General features: G+C 43.0%; 1 protein-coding gene across 1 annotated transcript; it reads left to right on the forward strand.

Annotated features, from left to right (window-relative positions):
• Positions 1 to 2,943: 2,943 nt before the first annotated feature.
• On the forward strand, positions 2,944 to 8,003 carry LOC140847365 (PWWP domain-containing DNA repair factor 4-like). The gene is given in 4 exon segments (XM_073227534.1): positions 2,944 to 3,206; positions 6,504 to 7,139; positions 7,141 to 7,732; positions 7,734 to 8,003. Coding segments are annotated over 4 exon segments (1,761 nt in total).
• The last annotated feature ends 10,739 nt before the right edge of the window (positions 8,004 to 18,742 follow it).

Genomic DNA, 18,742 nt, shown 5'->3' on the forward strand with positions numbered 1-18,742 from the left:
CATAGGATGAGAGGACCGCTGAATATTTAATATCTTCATTTACCACCCTTCCCTCCTGGTTGTCTCTCTTAAGGATGCATTGCTTTAGTAATTGGAAAAGAATAACTGTAGCGGATACTCTGACTGTCTGCTGAAAGTACTCCCTGGAAGTGTTTCATAGTCGAAAAGATGTGCACAAATGTAAATGCGAGAGACTATTCAAGCAGGTTGTACAACATTTAAAACAATGTTTTAATATCTTATCGAATGTAGGTATAGATGGGGGAAAACTAAGAGTCCTTGCACTCATGGATTTGCAGTAAGTGTTCCTAGGAGACTAGACTACTGAGGCTCAGGACTTTCCCTACTTTATAATTTTAAAATTCATTTTAGATTTCCCACGTGTGTCTTTAAAATAAGGAACTAAGAGGAGCTGAAAAGAACATCTATACTGTAAGCAAAAACATCTGCATGCTTTGCCTGTGTTGAGGTAGAGAGCACGGGTTACATGCATCAATATCAGGCGTCTGATTGGGTCTCTAACATCTGAGAGAGAGAGAACGTGTGTGGCAGGTGTGGGGGGGTGTTTCTTGGGGGTGAGGGTAGCCGTCTCTTTGGGGTTGAGGAGACTCAGGCACTCCTCTTTGCTGTGATGGTCTGGCAGGCCCTGCTGCAGGGCTCAGTCACCTGTTTTTCCTTCTCCCTTTTGTTTTGTGTCCTCATATGACACCTGTGCTCTGAGAGCCAGTACACTGAGTTCTCTAAAGCCATGGATGCAAACCCTGCACAATCGCACACCCTGTTCCAAGACAAAGTTTGTGCAGGTTGTGCCCAAAGTATATGTTATTTAGTCATCATATAGTTCATGTTCTATCTATGAGTATACACATGTGAACAAAGTCACACGCGTATGCATTCATTAGGGAAACAATATTTCATATCACGAGACATATCATTTGAAACTGATAACAGATGAGCTAAACTCTGTAAGTGAATTATAATATGTATTTGTACAATGTATACAGAAAAGTCAAAAGGGCATTTTGGGTGTGGGGAAGAGAGGGATTGAGTGAACAACTGCATCTTCTGCATTGCACACTAACTGTTTGAAATTTATTTACATAAAGTTTTTGAATATGCGGGAAACCACGTTGTAAACAGGTTCACAAAAATGATGTGAAAAATAGGCATTCACACGAAATGGTGACCAAACATGCTCTTGAATGAAGAAATATGGTCCTAAGCAATATGTGCAGGTATACGTGTATATGCATCCACAGGAAATGTGTCAGAAGACCATATGCGGTGTTATAGATATTGAGAGTGAATATCTATAATGGATTGGTTCCTGTCTAATCTCCCTACACATTTTAAATTCTCTGTCAGTCCATATAATGCTACTTCAGAGGCAGACACACAAAAAAAACCCACTAACATTATAGACCTCATTTTGTGTGTCTCTCTCCCCCTCCTCTCTGTCTCTCTCTGTATCTCTGTCTCTGTCTCTGTCTCTCTCTCACACACAAACATTCACATGCTGCGACTATTCGATTGGTGTGTCCAACACAGACGAAGGCTGTCATGAAAACAGTAGTTCCCGTTGTTCTGAAAAATAGGAGGTTTAAGTGACATTTCTAGTTCAGAACAGCATGCATTCCACAACTGGGGAAGGGAAAATGATGAATTAATCTTCATTTCACTGGCTTAATTTCCTATCTGCTTTGGACCTTTTTAGATTAACATTAGAGGTGTGTTGGTCCTGGGTATCCATCTGCATTTGAGGCCATCTGATCCCTGAGAGAACAGTGCACTTGAGAAACACAGGGCAGTGTAAAGGATCTGCCAGAAGAGTGGTTGGAGGGTGCAGATCAAGGGACACAGCTCTCAGAACCACGCCTACCATGATCCACGCAGTGTTTCATAAGACTCTCCACTTTACTAAACACTTCATTTGCAACCGTTTCATGTTGAAACTTGGGGTGTGATTATTTTGCTCCTCTTTCTACAGCCACTTCTTTACACGGATTTGGTGCTGGGAGGGGAAAGCTTTTCATCTTTTTAAATCAAAGTATAGCTGCTATACAGCATTGTATTGGTTTCAAGTATGCAACACAATGATTCAAAAGTGAAATACCTTGTTAAATCCTCAGCCCCGCTAGTGCAGTTGCTATCTGTCTGCACAGAAAAATGAAGAAGTACACATCACAGCCAGTGGCCTGCGCCTGCAGCAGTCCTTATGGAGGGTGATACCAGTAGCCACCATGGTGATCTTCATGAACCTCTGGATTCTAAGCTCATGCTCTTGAACACACCATTGTGCAGACACCCAGTATCTGTAGGCTGGAGATCACCTCTAGCTTCCTTGGGTGCACAGGATGGCCCTAGCACCCTAGGAAGGAAAACCTGAAGCACATCCCTAGGACAAGACCCCAGGAACACAAAAGGCACAGGATGTCCAATAACACAAGTGAGATGCCGGATGTCACACATACCTCCCCGCACAGATGCTCTTTAATATGCAGTAGTAACAAGTAGGGCCAGAAGCAGGGCTTGGAGGGTTATAAAAAACTCCTGGTATCTTCCAAGTTTTTCCCCAAATACTTGCCCTCATATCTACCCATGTATCGGGACAATCAACACACTCTTGTTTATATTTCCCTGTTTTATCTCTTATCACTTCCCACTGGCAAAACATTCTTCTACTTGCACAAAAGGAATTTTTTTTCTGATACATTTCTGGTTTCCCTTTCCCACATTCCAGTGCTCTCTGGTATAGTCTGCTCAAAGCATGAGTTCCAATGTCCCTGAGAGATTCAGGAGGAGAAAGGCCACACAAGCTGGAAAGGTCCTCCACAAAAAGGTGTGGTGAAGAACGTTGGTTTAGGGAAGACCTGCCAGAGCTGTGGGTATGACAGCCAGGCCCCCCAACCGTCATTAGTTACCTCTTGACAGGAAACTCAAATCATGATAGATGCTGAGTATGTCCTCTGCAATTGGAAAGGCCTCCTTTGGCCAGCAAAGGTTATGTCCAGATCCAGGAAAAAGGCACGGTCTCTAGAAGTTCAAATACTCTCAGTGGATGAAAAAATTAAAGTGAAGAGCACAGATATGAAGATCCTAAATGAGTCTCAGATTGAATCCATTACCTCTGCACTAGTGGCCCAGTCAAAGGCCAGTGTCCCACCAGGAGAGGAAGTGGCCTACAGAAGGGCCCTCATGGTGGCACTGTAGATTCTGAATGAAAGAGCCAACTGGGGTCTGACAAGAGCATCAGGTGCTCCAGAGACCACTACGCCGTCTCACAAGGGGCCGCAAAATTGGCCTCGTAAAAAGTGCCGGGAGAGGGGAGAACCAAGATGGCGGTGTGAGTAGAACAGCGGAAATCTCCTCCCAAAATCATATATATTTCTGAAAATACAACAAATACAACTATTCCTAAAAGAGAGACCGGAAGACACAGGACAACAGCCAGACTACACCTACACCTGCGAGAACCCAGCACATCGCGAAGGGGGTAAGATACAAGCTGCGGCCTGGCAGGACCCAAGCGTCCCTCACCCCATCTACCAGTGGGAGGAGAAGAGTCAGAGAGGGGAGGGAGAGGGAGCCCAGGACTGCTAAACACCCAGTCCTAGCCATCTGCACCAGAGCGCAGACACCCAGAGCATGCATGGGGGGCTGGAAACTAGGGAAACAGGAGAGTAAGACCAGTGAGTGGGGTCCCCACAGCCCACGCACCCAGGAAAAGAAAGGAAAGTTCTTTCTGAAAGTCTTAAAGGGACAGGGACCCCACTGCTGGACGGAAGCGTCCAGGGACACTTAGCCCAGCAGCTGGGAATCCCAGGGAACATGGGGTGCCCTAACCCCTTGGGCAGCAGCACAGCTCAGAAGCCCCTCATGGCGATAAACAGCCTCTGACCCATTCTTCTTCCAACGCGGCTCCACCATATTGGAGAAGCAGCCTGAGGCTGGCCATGCCCAGAGCAACCATGGAGCTCCACAGCTGCCAGACAAGATTTAGAAACACTGTCACAACTACCCAAAACAAGCCGCTAGGGGTCACTGTTCTCCCAGGAGAGAAGGCCACAAACCAGCAAGAAGGGACATTCTCTTAGCCAACACATGCGCCAGCTCCTCACAAATACCTCTATCGCCATGAAAAGGCAGAAGAATTTGATACAGACCAAGATCACAGAGGAAAACCTGAGAAGAAGATAGACCTGACCAATCTCCCTGAAAAAGAATTAAAAATAAAGTTTATAACCATGCCAATGGAGCTGCAGAGAAATATGCAAGAGCTAAGGGATGATGTCTGGAAGGAGATTACAGATATGAAACAATCTCTGGAAGGATTTATAAGCAGAATGGATAAGATGCAAGAGGCCATTGATGGAATAGAATCCAGAGAACAGGAATGCATAGAAGCTGATGCAGAGAGAGATAAAAGGATCTCCAGGAATGAAACAATATTAAGAGAACTATGTGACCAACCCAAAAGGAACAATATCCGCATTATAGGGGTACCAGAAGAAGAAGAGAGAGAAAAAGAGATAGAAAGTGTATTTGAAGAAATAATTGCTGAAAACTTCCCCAAACTGGGGAAGGAAATAATCGATCAGACCACGGAAGTGCACAGAACTCCCAACAGAAGGGACCCAAGGAGGACAACACCAAGACACTTAATAATTAAAATGACAAAGATCAAGGACAAGGACAGAGTTTTAAAGGCAGCTAGAGAGAGGAAAAAGGTCACCTACAAAGGAAAACCCATCAGGCTATCATTAGGCTTCTCAACAGAAACATTACAGGCCAGAAGAGAACAGCATGATATATTTAATGCAATGAAAGAGAAGGGCTTTGAACTAAGAATACTGTATCCAGCACGATTATCATTTAAATATGAAGTATGGATTAAACAATTCCCAGACAAGCAAAAGTTGAGGGAATTTGCCTCCCACAAACCACCTCTACAGGGTATTTTAGAGGAACTGCTCTAGAAGGGAGCACTCCTAAGACTAAATAGATGTCACCAGAGAAAGTAAAATCACAGCAAAGAAAGCAGACCAACCAAATACTAACTAAAAGCAAAAAATAAAATCAACTACCCACAAAAGCAGTTAAAGGAAAATCAAAAGAGCACAGAATAAAACAATCAACATATAAGGAATAGAGGAGGAGGAATAAGAAGGGAGAAAAATAAAGAATCACCAGACAGTGTTTAAAATAGCTCAATAAGCAAGTTAAGTTATACAGTAAGATACTAAAGAAGATAACCTTGAACCTTTGGTAACCATGAATCTAAAGCCTGCAATGGCAATATGTACATATCTTTCAATAATCACCCTAAAAGTAAATGGTCTGAATGCATGAATCAAAAGATACAGAGAAATAGAATGGATCAAAAAGCAAGACCCATCTCTATGCTGCTTACGAGAGACTCACCTCAAACCCAAAGACATGCACAGACTAAAAGCCAAGGGATGGAAAAAGATATTTCATGCAAAACAACAGGGAGGAAAAAACAGGTGTTACAGTAGTAACAGACAAAATAGACCTCAAAACAAAGAAAGTAACAAAAGATAAAGGACGTTACATAATGATAATGGGCTAGTCCAACAAGAGGATATAACCATTCTAAATATATATGCATCCAATACAGGAGCACCAATATATGTGAAACAAATACTAACAGAACTAAAGGAGGAAAGAGAATGCAATGCATACATTTTAGGAGGCTTCAACATGCCACTTACTCCAAAGGATAGATCCACCAGACCCAAAATAAGTAAGGACAGAGAGGCACTGAACATCACACTAGAACAGATGGGCCTAATAGACATCTACAGAACTCTACATCCAAATGCCACTATTTACAATAGCCAAGAAATGGAAGCAGCCTAAGTGTCCATCAGTAGATGAATGGATAAAGAAGATGTGGTACATATACACAATGGAATATTATTCAGCCATAAGAACAAAACAAATCCTACCATTTGCAACAACGTGGATGGAGCCAAGAGGGTATAAATAAGTCAGGTGGAGAAAGACAAACACCAAATGATTTCACTCATATGTGGAGTATAGGAACAAAGAAAGACTGAAGGAACAAAACAGCAGCAGAATGACAGAACCTAAGAATGGACCAACAGTTACCAAAGGGAAAGGGACTGGGGAGAATGGGAAGGAAGGGAGGGATAAGAGTGGGGAAAAAGAAAGGGGGTATTATGATTAGCATGTATAATGTATGGAGGGGCATGGGGAGGGCTGTGCAACGCAGAGAAGACAAGTAGTGATTCTACAGCATCTTATTACACTGATGGACAGTACTGTAATGGGGTTTGTGGGGGGGACTTGGTGAAGGGGGGACCCTAGTAAACATAATGTTGTTCAAAAAAAAAAAAAGTGCCAGTAGTCCAAAGGGGACTTACCGAGGAGTCTTAAGAAGAGTGAAAACCCCAAATCACTGCTGGTATGGCCCAGGTGTGAGGATGCCCCACACATTGACAAACCGCGGGTGCACACAGCTATCGCCACATCTCTTCCAATGGAAACGCAAAGTCCTCACAAAGCTCCGGCGTGTGCCCAAACTTCCCATCACTCTTGGAAGATGATCATGAGAAAGCAGGTAAGAAAAAGGGAGGCACTTCAGGAGTTTGGCCCTTGCATTGCACGGTCAAGGAAGAAGGTGCAGATGCTAAAGATGGAGGCGTCCTTCCATCTCTGCCAGCAAGTTTCATCCATACTGTGCCCAGGGCTCTGAAAGAAGAAGCACACCACACCTGCCCAAAGGCCCTGGCTGCCTCGTCTGAATGTTCTATCTTCTCTAGGAATGTTGAGGGCCCTGGAGAGGGTGCCTGGAAGCCAGGCTTGGAAGGTGCGGCAGCATCCTCCAGTGTCCCCAACCTTAGGCTGCGTTACTCCCTCCGTCGGGAAAACAGAAAAAGGAAGCTGCAGGTACCAGAGCCTGAGAAGGCACTGCAAGAACTTCAACCTTTAGTTGACTCACAGGCTGTTAACCCCAACACCGCTACTGAAAAGGACGTCAGCAAGGAAGCGGGACAGCTGACGAGCATGGATTTCCCACAGGAGCCATGTCCCATTGAAGGAGGAATGATGGTCTGGTTTAAATTTCAAAATCACCCATTTTGGCCAGCTGTGGTACAGTGTCAACCAAGCAGAACAGACTGCAAGGGTGCTTTTGATCAAGGCAAACATGCATTGTGAAAAGAATGGCATTCGAGTTCCTCTTTGAAGATTAAAGCATCTGGATTGCAAAGAGAAAGGAATGCTAATGAACAGAGCCAGGAAATTGTACAGGCAGTGTGTGAACTGGTGCTTCTCCCTGATTTCCCACTACAGAGAAGGGCTAGGCCAGGGGTCTTTTGCGGGCTCTTTCCTGGACTCCTATGCTGCTGACATCAGTTACCCAATTAGGAAAGCCATCCACGAGTGGGTTGTGGAGACTGACTTCCCAAAGGTGAATTACGCTGACCTGGAAGATTCTGAGGAGGAGACCTCTCTGGGCTGGAAGATACCCTGCAAGAAAATTTTGCCTGACCTGATGAGGGCTGCTTGGGACTGAGAGAACCAGAAGCTAGTGGACTTCATCGTGAAAAGAAAGGGGGCCGACGACCATCTCCTGGACATCGTAAAAGGTAGGAAAGAGTCCAGGTGGCTGGCATCATTTCTGAATTCAGGCAGGTATGTGATCTGCACTGAAACATACCAAGAGGATGAAGACCAGTTGGATGTCTGTGGTAAGACATTTAGAAGATATCTACAAATAAATAGACAAGACAATGCTGGCTCTGAGAAGAGATGACAAAGTGAGCTTTGTTGTGGAAGTTCTCCTGCCAGAAGCAACCATTTGTTCAATTGCTGCACTTGATGAGTTAGAGTACAAGGAGGCAGAGGAAAGGTACCTGCGAGGGCCACCTGTGCATTACCAGGAAAAAGAACTATTTGATGAAAACATCTTAAAGATAGTGAGAAAGAGATCAGTAACAAGGAGCAAGGCTAAGTAACCGGGCCCAATGGGCCCACACGTCGGCAGGAAGACTTCTCATTTACATCATCAATGAGAAACCCTGTCTGTCTGAAATATGTGCTCCTTCCATTGTCTATGGCATGTAAATACTATACATTCTGGAAATCTGAGGCCTTGGCAATGCACTGAATTCATTTTGGATCCATCACTAGCACTTGTGGGTACCACCGTCATCATTTCCTGCTCCCAAACTCCTCACAAACTGGTTTGTTAAAATATGGCAAACACTTTTACTTCCCTCTACTTACTTTGGATATGTAATTGTTCAGATAGTTTCTTAACATTGCTCTTGACTGTGCTTCACATTTTAGTATGGGAGGCGTATTCTTTTATTACATGAAAAAGCCCTGGGATCAGATGTAAAGCAACAATCGTTTGTAAAATCTAAGGTACATGTTTTACAGAAACATCACATGGATTTCTCACTCTTCTTCTGATGCATCGGTATGAATGATTGTATGCCCTCTTAAGGTGATACCTGAATTTCCCCTGCCGTGCTTAAATTGTTTGGGAAAAGAACCCTGAGAGGTGACACCAATGACAGAGACTTTTTTTCCATATATGACCACTGCCTTCAACGGGTTCTAGGAAAAGCAATCTGGATCAGCTGCAAGGAGTCCACAGGTGGGTGTATGAAAACCTCAGCATGCAGTAAACACTTTGTCAGCCTGTGCAAGACTGTTACCTATACACTTCCCTGAGCTTCCATTTAGGGAAGTAGCTGTCCCTCAGGGGCTGCATTATTTCCTAAAGCAGACAGCAAGGCTTCTGGCTGTCTTCCTAACTAACTGGATCCTCTACACACAGCCATCTGTCCCTATGTGAAGGACAACTAGAGTCATCATATACATAGTTTAGATACTCTGGACCTAGGAGTCCAGGCCAAGGGCCAGGAGCCCATCTAGATGGCATAAACTGTAGGAAAGCGAGCACTTTCGTCTGGACCTGTGTCCCCTAAAAAGAAGTCATTTGTTTCAAACCAAGCGAGCTTTTTATCTCTTTACTTACTCACCAACTAACTCCGACAGGTTCCAACAGTATAAACGCAGACTGGTAAGTCATTCCAGGCTGCTCGATCAGCAGATGGACCGGGACCTGGGAACTGGGAAATGGGTTACCAAAAAGTCTCCACTAAGAGATAAATTCTCAAGCCCATGAATGGTTATCCTAACTTTCGAAACAAGATTTTTTCTTATTTTGAGAAAATAATAAGTTAGAAAAGCTGGTTTACTTTTAAGTAGATGTGAGAATAAACATTAAATGGTTAACATGAAGCTGAGTGCATTTTTATTCTTACAGGGAGTCAGCTATCACTCACAGACCCATGCTATGAGTTCACATAACATGTGGTTTTTTTGTGTTCAAAATGTGTAAAAATTAGCTGCTTTGATGCACAATCAAACCATTGTATCTTTCACCTTGAACCTCTGCTCCATCATACTTCAGATTATACAATTGCATAGCTGGCAAATTGCATAGCTATGCAAATGCATATACATATCTCCACATGCATATATGTGTATGTATGTATGTACGTATCGATATATGCAGTATTTTGGAATTTGGGTGGTCTAGTTGTCATCTTTTAGAGTTCATCGTGAATTTTCTTCACATTCTGAATAAACGTTCACCCTCATGGTCATTTTTGCGATTTTAGAAGAGGGCCTTCCAAACTGTATAAGCTTCAGGCCCAACAGAGGCCTCTTTGGACTCCACCTATAAGAGGTCAAGAGTCCCGGGGCATTTTGCCTGCCCCAATCCACATGACATCCTCACAGTCCTGGCAAGTATTTGGAGACACACCACCTCCATGCTCTATGTGAACCTTACAAGCTGGAGCAACACACTTTAGTCCCTCTGGAAGATCCTGTCTCTCTGAGTCAAATGTATGACTCAACTTCAGCTTTCCCATGGAACCCTATCTATCTCTACGTGCTGACACTGTCTTCACTATGGCATTCATTCAGTCCTTCACAGCACTGGGAATCAGTAGAGCAAGCAAGATGTGGTTTAAGACTCTGCTCTGAGGATAAGTTTCAGGTGCCCCAGAAAGGAGATGACAATCTTGTGACCCAGGTGATAATCTGATTCCTAAGGTGACTGGGATGCACTACTTCACCTTCTTAGTGAGAAATAGTTATCAGTATATGGACTGATGGCCCACATGTGACACCAGGTTTCCCCATATTTGTGAGCTCATGGGTGTCTTGGTTTGGGGAAGAGGGAAAAGACCTGGCTGCATGGAGACGGCATGCACAGCATTTACAGGTCTCTCTGTCCATGTATGCATCTGACAAAGAAAAAGTGGAGCCCCAAGACCTGTCGTGAGGTGATGAACTTGAGAGTATTGATTACCCAGAGTCCCCTGAACCCTCACCTGGGCATTAGCAGCCCTCTGAAGCTGGGCTACTGAAGAGAGGCCTCCTTGTTCTTGGAGGCCCTGCAAAAACCTCTTCCAAAGCAGCTGCTTGAACAGATGTTGCTTCTCTTATTCAACATCCGCCCCTGCTAACTCTCATTGCTAGTGGACCAATAGGTAAGATCACAGCATGAGGAGGGAAATACAGTTTCTGTTTGGATGGGAAATACCTCATGTTCAGAAGAAATGCAGGGCCTGGCTGATGTGTACTTGAGTTAATTGGGATAATATATGTGCCAATGGATTTTGAAGATACTGAATCAGCAAGACAGGACAAAATATAAGCCCACATAGGGAAGGACTTACTGACATGGGCACCCAGAGCTGTGTCTTTGGGTTCCCCCATCCAAGGACTGGCCTAACATGCTCCTAGGCTGGCACCTGAAACTCTGGGAACAGCAGCCTGCAGTAATGGGGATGGATATTCAGGAATTTCCTTAGCAATATAATGAGGAATTGGTCAGGATATCCAGGGAAGTCTGTTAGTGTAAACCATTTATTCTGTGAGCCCGGGACTCTTACCTCTGAATTCTGTTCCCGGGGAAGGTGGAGAAGACACCGTTAAAATAAGGAATGTGATGGTGTCCAGGCGGGGTGGGGGCGGGGGGCACTTGCATAGATTCAGTGTTTGCTCTCTTTTGATTAGGAAAGTGTGTTATAGTGAATAGTTGAACAGAGGAAGAGTGAAAGGCAATGTTAAGTACTCTACGTTTGAATTCATAATCTAATAGAGTTAATTCTCACTATATTTTAAATGGTTCTAGATGTAGCTATGCATAAGCAGTTAAAGTCATAACTACATGTAATTTAAATTATAAGTGAAGTCAGAAATACCTAATTATCTTGAGACCTAGATAAGTAGCTAATTAGAAAAAGCAGGACAAAATGAGAATACCTACATGAAGCCCAAAAGCTGAAATATTGTTTTCTTAAAGTGTAAGTACTTATTTCTTATTTTACATTGGGTTGTTGTCATATATACCTAGTGGAACCTAGGAAATTAATAAATGAGAAATGACTAAAGATAACTAGAGTAACTAGTTGAAAGCAGGATTCTAGAAATCACTTCTCAACACTAACTTTTATTTACTGTTGAAATAATGAATTCGTGCTACAGATAAATCTCTTGAAATGATGAGTTAGTACTACAGAAAAATGGTTTGAAATGAAGAATTAGTACTACAGGAAAGTTGTGCTGCCTAGGCAAGTAGTTCCCCAAAGGTAATTGGAATAACAAACAGAAGCAAGGAACCGGAAACATATTCTTCTCAAATATGATTTTTTAAATTAGTGAGTTAGTTTTACATAACTATGTATCTCTAGATATCTAGCTAAATAGAAATTAGTAGACATAATTAGGAGAGATAAAGACTAGAGGCTGAAAAGCATGCTGTTCTGAACTCTAAATTTTATTTCTTGCTGGAATAAGACATTAATGCTATAGATGACCAATGTTACTTAGGTGAATTGTTAACGTGGGATAACTATAAATAACTAGAATAGCCGTTTGATGCCAAGACATGGCAGATAGGAGTTTTCTGCCTTAATCCCCACCCCTACAGAGAACATTGATTTTGACAGTCACCACAGATGTGAATATCTTTGTGAGAGCTCAGGAGTCCAGCAGACAAGTTCCTGCACACTGTTGGAGTGAAAACTCCAAGACCAAACTCACTCAAGAGGATAAGAAGAAGAGTCTCGACTTCACCTGTGTCACTCCTCACCTAAGGCGGCAGAGCTCAGTGCCAAGAGAGGCTCCCTTAGTCCGTGATTTCCCCCACAAAGGTAAAAGGAAGAGGACGCAAGTGAGGTCTTACTTTCCCCAGCTTCCACAGCTGTGTGGGAGGCTGCTCAAGATGACCACTCCTGTCTCATCACTCACAGAATAGCAAGGTGATCAGCATGGCTGAGGAATTGGGGAGAAGCTCGGGAAACAGCAATCAGGGCCTGGAACTCAACAAAGGGACAGTACTAACCACTTCCCGGTTCATTCTACTAACCCCTTCATGGAATCTGCCAGGAAGCCCTCTGAGAGGTGTTATGGATACCTCACAGGCAGAGTCCCCACGCCCATCCAGTTAGCCCACAGACACCCTCAACACCCTGCATACCCCACACTCACCCCCATCCCCTCCCCCAGTGGTCAGCTCCTGGAGTGCACTCCCAGGGACAGCAAGCGAACGCCTTTACAGACAGCTAGTAAGCACATGCAGAAAGCTGGCCTGACTCTGGGGTTGGAGGAAGGCTCCCAAAATTGAGCATTTCAAGGGAAACAAAGAGGGGTCCTCATCACGCTGCCTGGCTTTGCAGGATTGAGAGAAGGGATACAATCTTAAAAATTCTCTCCCAAAATGGAACAGGAAGTGTGGAGCAGGCTCATCCATAGGAAAGGTTTGTTCTCAAAGCCTCAGGATCCCGAGCCAGACTGACTGGTGAGGATATTTCTCTCCCAAAGTCAGCCAGTAAAGACTGGAGGAGGTGATCGTTTCTTGAAATGTAAAGACAGAAAGGCGAGGCATTATAAAGAACATGGAAAATCAAGGAAACGTGACACAACAAAGAAACACAATAATTTTACCAAAGCCAAAGAAATGGAGAGCTATGAATTCCTGACAACATATTTGAAACAACTGATGTAAGAAAGCTCAGCAAGCTACAAGAGTACAGATGGACACATCAACAAAATCAGGAAAACAGTACACAAACAAAATGGAAGGCCAAAACAGAGAGAGAGAAATCATAAAACAGGACCAAACAAATACAAGGGCTGGAGATGTGAATGAAATGAAAAATGCAACAGAGAAACACAGAAAATAAAACTGAAAAGTTCGATAGAGACCACCAAGAGCAGGCTTCATCAAGCAGAAGAAAGAACCTGAGCATCTGAAGACAGGTCACTGAAAATTTTCCTGCCACAGGAGAAAAAATAAAAAGGAATGTTAAAGAGTGAAGAAAGGCTATGGGGACAGATTCTGAGAAAAAGAGGGCAAAGTAGGAAGGCAAAGAGGAAATCTTCTCCCAAAAACACATAAAACACGAAAATACAGCAAATGCAACCAAATCTGAAAATGGCGTGAAGACTGCAGAAAAGACCTATCTACACCTGGGGAAGAAGAGAAGACCTCACAGAAAAGGGTAAAAAGGCAAAGCCAGATCGAGTGGGACCCAAGCCCTCCCCCACCCCAGCCCACAGGCGGGAGAAAGAGGAACGGAGCAGTGAGTGGGTAGGAGCCCAGGATCGCTGAACACCTGCCCCAGGAGACCTGCTCCAGGAGCACAAGCCCACATTACATGGTGTTCTGGTGATTAGCAGAGTTGGACAACAAAGACAGGTGTAATACATGGGGAGGATGAGATCCCAGCCACTTGCAGAGAACCCACATGCTCCGCTGGTCCTGCTGAGATGAAAGCAGAGCAGGCAGTTTGAAAGACTTCCCAGCAGCAGGAGAGATGCCAGAGGGGCGAGTGCTGGATGGAGATCTCTTCGCAGGAGGAACGGCAGATGGACAATACTTCCCCAGCCTGCCCTCAGCCCAACAGGTCGGGAACTCTCGGGAGCCCCAGATACTACATCCCCATCACTGGCAACACAGTCCCATGGCTCCTCCCTGCATGTGCTGCCAGCAGAAAATCCACTTGGCCCAGCCAGAGTGTCAGACTTTGCTGCCTGGTAGACAGAGGGAAACCCTCCCAGCTTTCTCAGTTCCGTTTCAGCCCAACCAGGGAAGTGCCTGCAGGAGCCAGCCCGAAGAGCTCTTCCTTCCTCCCCATGGGTGTCCAAGCCAGGTGCTTCGAGTCCTGCCTGGGCAGAGTTGCACATTAGCCTGCCCACCCCATTAACCCTGCAGCTCCGCCGTAGCTGCAGGCCAGGCAGACGGTGGCCCCGCTCGCTGCGTGCTAACAGCTGGGGCTCCCACACTGGAAAGTAAAGAGCCTTGAGCTTCTGGGCAACAGAGGGCACCTCCTTCATGAAGATATTACCATTACCCATAGGTCAGGAAACAGCAGCGACATCTAATACAAAGGAAGTAACACACAAACCCTGACAAAATGAGGAGGCACAGGAATACGTTCCAAACAAAACTATAAGACAAGACACCAGAAAGAGGGCCAAATAAGACAGAAGTCACCAATCTTCTTGATAAAGATTTCAATGTAAAAGTCATAAATATGCTCATGGATCAACAGAAAAATATTCAAGTTCTCAGAGAGGACACCAACAAAAAGAAGACCTACAAAAGAGCCAGTCAGAGCTAAAGAATGCAGTATCTGAAATGAAACATTTTACCGTGCAGGGATTTAACAGTAGATTATTATGGGTTGAAGAAGCTATCAATGAAATGGAAATTAGGGAACAGGAAAACAATGCAGCCAAAAAACAGAGAGAAAAGGGGATCTCTATGAATGAAAGAATAATAAGAGATCTGTGTGACCAATCTAACCCAAATGGAACAATATTCACAGAATAGGGGTGCCAGAAGGAGAAGAGGGAGTCAAAGGGATACAAAGTCTCTTTGAGGGAATAACTGTTGAATACTTCCCCAATCTGGGGAAAGAAATAGGCACTCAGGTCACAGAAGTGCAGGAAGCCCCTAACAAAAAGAACCCCAGGAAGACAACACCAAAACATATAATAATTGAAATGGCAAAGATCAAGGATTAGGAGAGAGTATCAAGGATTAGGAGAAAGCAGCCAGAGAAAGAGAAAGGATTACTTATAAAGGAAATCCCATCAGGCTATTAGCAACTTCTCAGCAGAAACTTTACAGGCCAGAAGGGAGGGGCATGATATATTTAGTGTACTAAAGCAGAAGGACCTCCAACCAAGAATCCTGTGCCTGGCAAGATTATCATTTAAATTTGAAGGAGGGACTAAACAGTTTTCATATAAACAAAAGTTGAAGGAATTCGCCACCACTAAGCCAGCCTTACAAAGGGACTGCTGTAGATGGAAATGACCCTAAGGCTAAATAGCTTTCACCAGTGAAAATAAACCCACAGTAAAGGTAGTTGACCAATTAATTACCAAGCAAGTATGAAATTAAAACAAAAGAAGCAAAATCAACTACTTGCAAAATCAGTCAAGGGAAGAAAGAGAGAGAAAGTAAGAGTGAGAGGAAAAAATAGAGAGAGAAAGAGGAAAGAGACAAAGATCCAATGACAACATTAAAGAATTCCACTATATAAAAAAAGAAGAGTATGAGAGGAAAAAAGAACAGAGGAGCCATAAAACAATCAGAAAACAATTAATAAAATGGCAATAAGTACATATCCATGAATAATCACCTTAAATGTAAATAGACTGAATGCACCAATCGAAAGACATAGAGTGGCAGAATGGGTAGAGAAACAAGACCCATCTATATGCTGCCTACAAGAGACTCATTTCATACCCAAAGACATACACAGATTAAAAATGAAGGGGTGGAAAAAAAATGTTTCATGCAAATGATAGGGAGAAAAAAGCAGGAGTTGCAGTACTTAACATCAGACAAAATAGATTTCAAAACAAAGAAAGTAACATGAGGCAAAGAAGGACACTACATAATGACAAAGGGGTCAGTCTAACAAGGGTACATTGCCATTATAAATATCTATGCACCCCACATAGGAGCACCTAAATAGGTAAAACAAATACTAACAGAATTAAGGGGGAAAATAGAATGCAATGCATTCATTTTAGGAGACTTTAACACACCACTCACATCAATAGACAGATCAAACAGGCAGAAAATAAGTAAGGAAACAGAGGTACTGAACAATACATTAGATCAGATGAACTTAACAGATATCTACAGAGCATCCCACCCAAAAGCAGCCGGATACACATTTTTCTCAAGTGTACATGGAATGTTTTCCAGAATAGATGACAATATGATCACAGAGTAGATCATATTGAGGCCACAATAAGAGCCTCAATAAAACCAGAAAGACTGAAAATGTATCAAGCAGCTTCTCAGACCACAATGGTATGAAACTAGAAATAAACTGCACAAAGAAAACACAAAAGCCTACAAACATATGAAGGCTAAACAGCATGCTTCTAAATAATCAGTGGATCAATGACCAAATTAAAACAGAAATCATGCAATACATGGAGACAAGTGAAAACAAAACTCAACAGCTCCAAACCCATGGGATGCAGCAAAGGCAGTTCTAAGAGGGAAGTACATGGCAATACAGGCTAACCTTGAAAAACAAAAAGAATGCCACATAAGCAGTCTACACTCACAATTAAAGAAACTAGAAAAAGAAGAAAAAATGAAGCCCACAGTTAGTAGGAGGATGGACATATTAAATATCAGAGCAGAAGTAAATAATATAGAGAAGGATAAAACAATAGAGAAAAATCAATCAGTGAAACCAGGAGCTGGTTCTTTGAGAAGATAAATTAAATAGACCAACACCTAGCCAGACTAGCCATCAGGAAGAAAAAGAGTGTACACAAATAAATAAAATCAGGAACAAAAAAGGAATAGTGAGAACTTAGGGTCATCAGTGAGATTTCTTTTATTTATCCCCTCACCCCCACAGCTGGCCAGTCCTCATAAACCCTATGAAATGTTTCCTTTATCTGTGTTGATTCTCCTCCCTCCCTCACTGCCATTGCTCTTGTCCTGGCCCATATGACCTGGATCACTGCCACATCCTCCTCACTGGCCTGCCTGTCTCCATTCTCAATGCTCTCCAACCCAGCTCTACTCATTCTTATCAAACACATCTTGCTTAGATGTGGCTTTCCTTATGTTGTTCTTCAGCCCCACAATCTTAAATAACTCTCTATTTCTTGACATATTTAATTTGTCATGTCAGATGGAAGAATGTGTCAGTTTATTCTGTGTTATTCTCAATGGCAGAACTAGGTCCAGTGGCAAAAGTTATAAGGAAGGTTTATTTCAGCTTTTCAAAGGAAATCCTCTGAACAACAAGAGCAGCTTGTATCGCACAGTGAAGCAGCTTGCTCAAGTACTGAGCTTCCTACCCTTGGGGAGATGTATAATCAGGAGCTGGCAACTACCAACATCCAAAAGACAAACAACAACAAATGTTTCCAAGGTTGTGGAGAAAAGGGAACCCTCCTACACTGCTGGTGGGAATGTAAATTACTTCAACCACTGTGGAAAGCAGTATGGAGGTTCCTCAGAATGCTCAAAATAGAAATACAATTTGACCCAGGAATTCCACTCCTAGGAATTTACCCTAAGAATGCAGCAGCCCAGTTTGAAGAAGACATATGCACCCATATTTTTTTTTGAGAGGGCATCTCTCATATTTATTGATCAAATGGTTGTTAACAACAATAAAATTCTGTATAGGGGACTCAATGTACAATCATTAATCAACCCCAAGCCTAATTCTCAACAGTCTCCAATCTTCTGAAGCATAACGAACAAGTTCTTACATAGTGAATAAGTTCTTACATGATGAACAGTGCAAGGGCAGTCATATCACAGAAACTTTCGGTTTTGATCACGCATCATGAACTATAAATAATCTAGTCAGATATGATTATTTGTTTGATTTTTATACTTGATATATATGTGAGTCCCGCATTTATCCCTTATTATTATTATTTTTTTAATAAAATGAAGTGGTAGGCAGATGCAAAATAAAGGTAGAAAACATAATTTAGATGCACCCATATTTTTATTGCAGCACTATTTACAATAACCAAGACATGGAAGCAACCTAACTGTCCATCAGTAGATGAATGGATAAAGAAGAAGTGGTACATATACACAATGGAATATTATTCAGCCATAAGAAGAAAACAAATCCTACCATTTGCAACAACGTGGATGGAACTAGAGTGTATTATGCTCAGTGAAATAAGCCAGGCAGAGAAATACAAGTACCAAATGAATTCCATCATTTGTGGAGTGTAACAATGAAGTATACCTAAAGGAACAAAACAGCAGCACACTCACAGACTCTAAGAAGGGACTAGCGGTTACCAAAGGTGAGGGGGAGGGGGAGGGCGGGTGGGGAGGGAGGCAAAAGGGGATTGAGGAGTATTATGATTAGTAAACATGGTGTGTGGGGCGGTCATGGGGAAGACAGAGTAGTGCAGAGAAGACAAGTAGTGACTCTGTGGCATCTTACTACACTGATAGACAATGACTTCAATGGGGTATGGGGGGAACTTGATAATACCGGCGAATGTAGTAAACACAATATTTTTCATGTGAAACCTTCATAAGAGTGTATATCAATGATACCTTAAAAGAAGTGAAAAAAAAAGTAAGACAAGCCACTTCTTATGCCTTTATCTCCTCATTAGTATTAGCCATCATCCT

The sequence above is a fragment of the Manis javanica genome, chromosome X (assembly GCF_040802235.1).
Source record: "Manis javanica isolate MJ-LG chromosome X, MJ_LKY, whole genome shotgun sequence".
Lineage (NCBI taxonomy): Eukaryota > Metazoa > Chordata > Mammalia > Pholidota > Manidae > Manis > Manis javanica.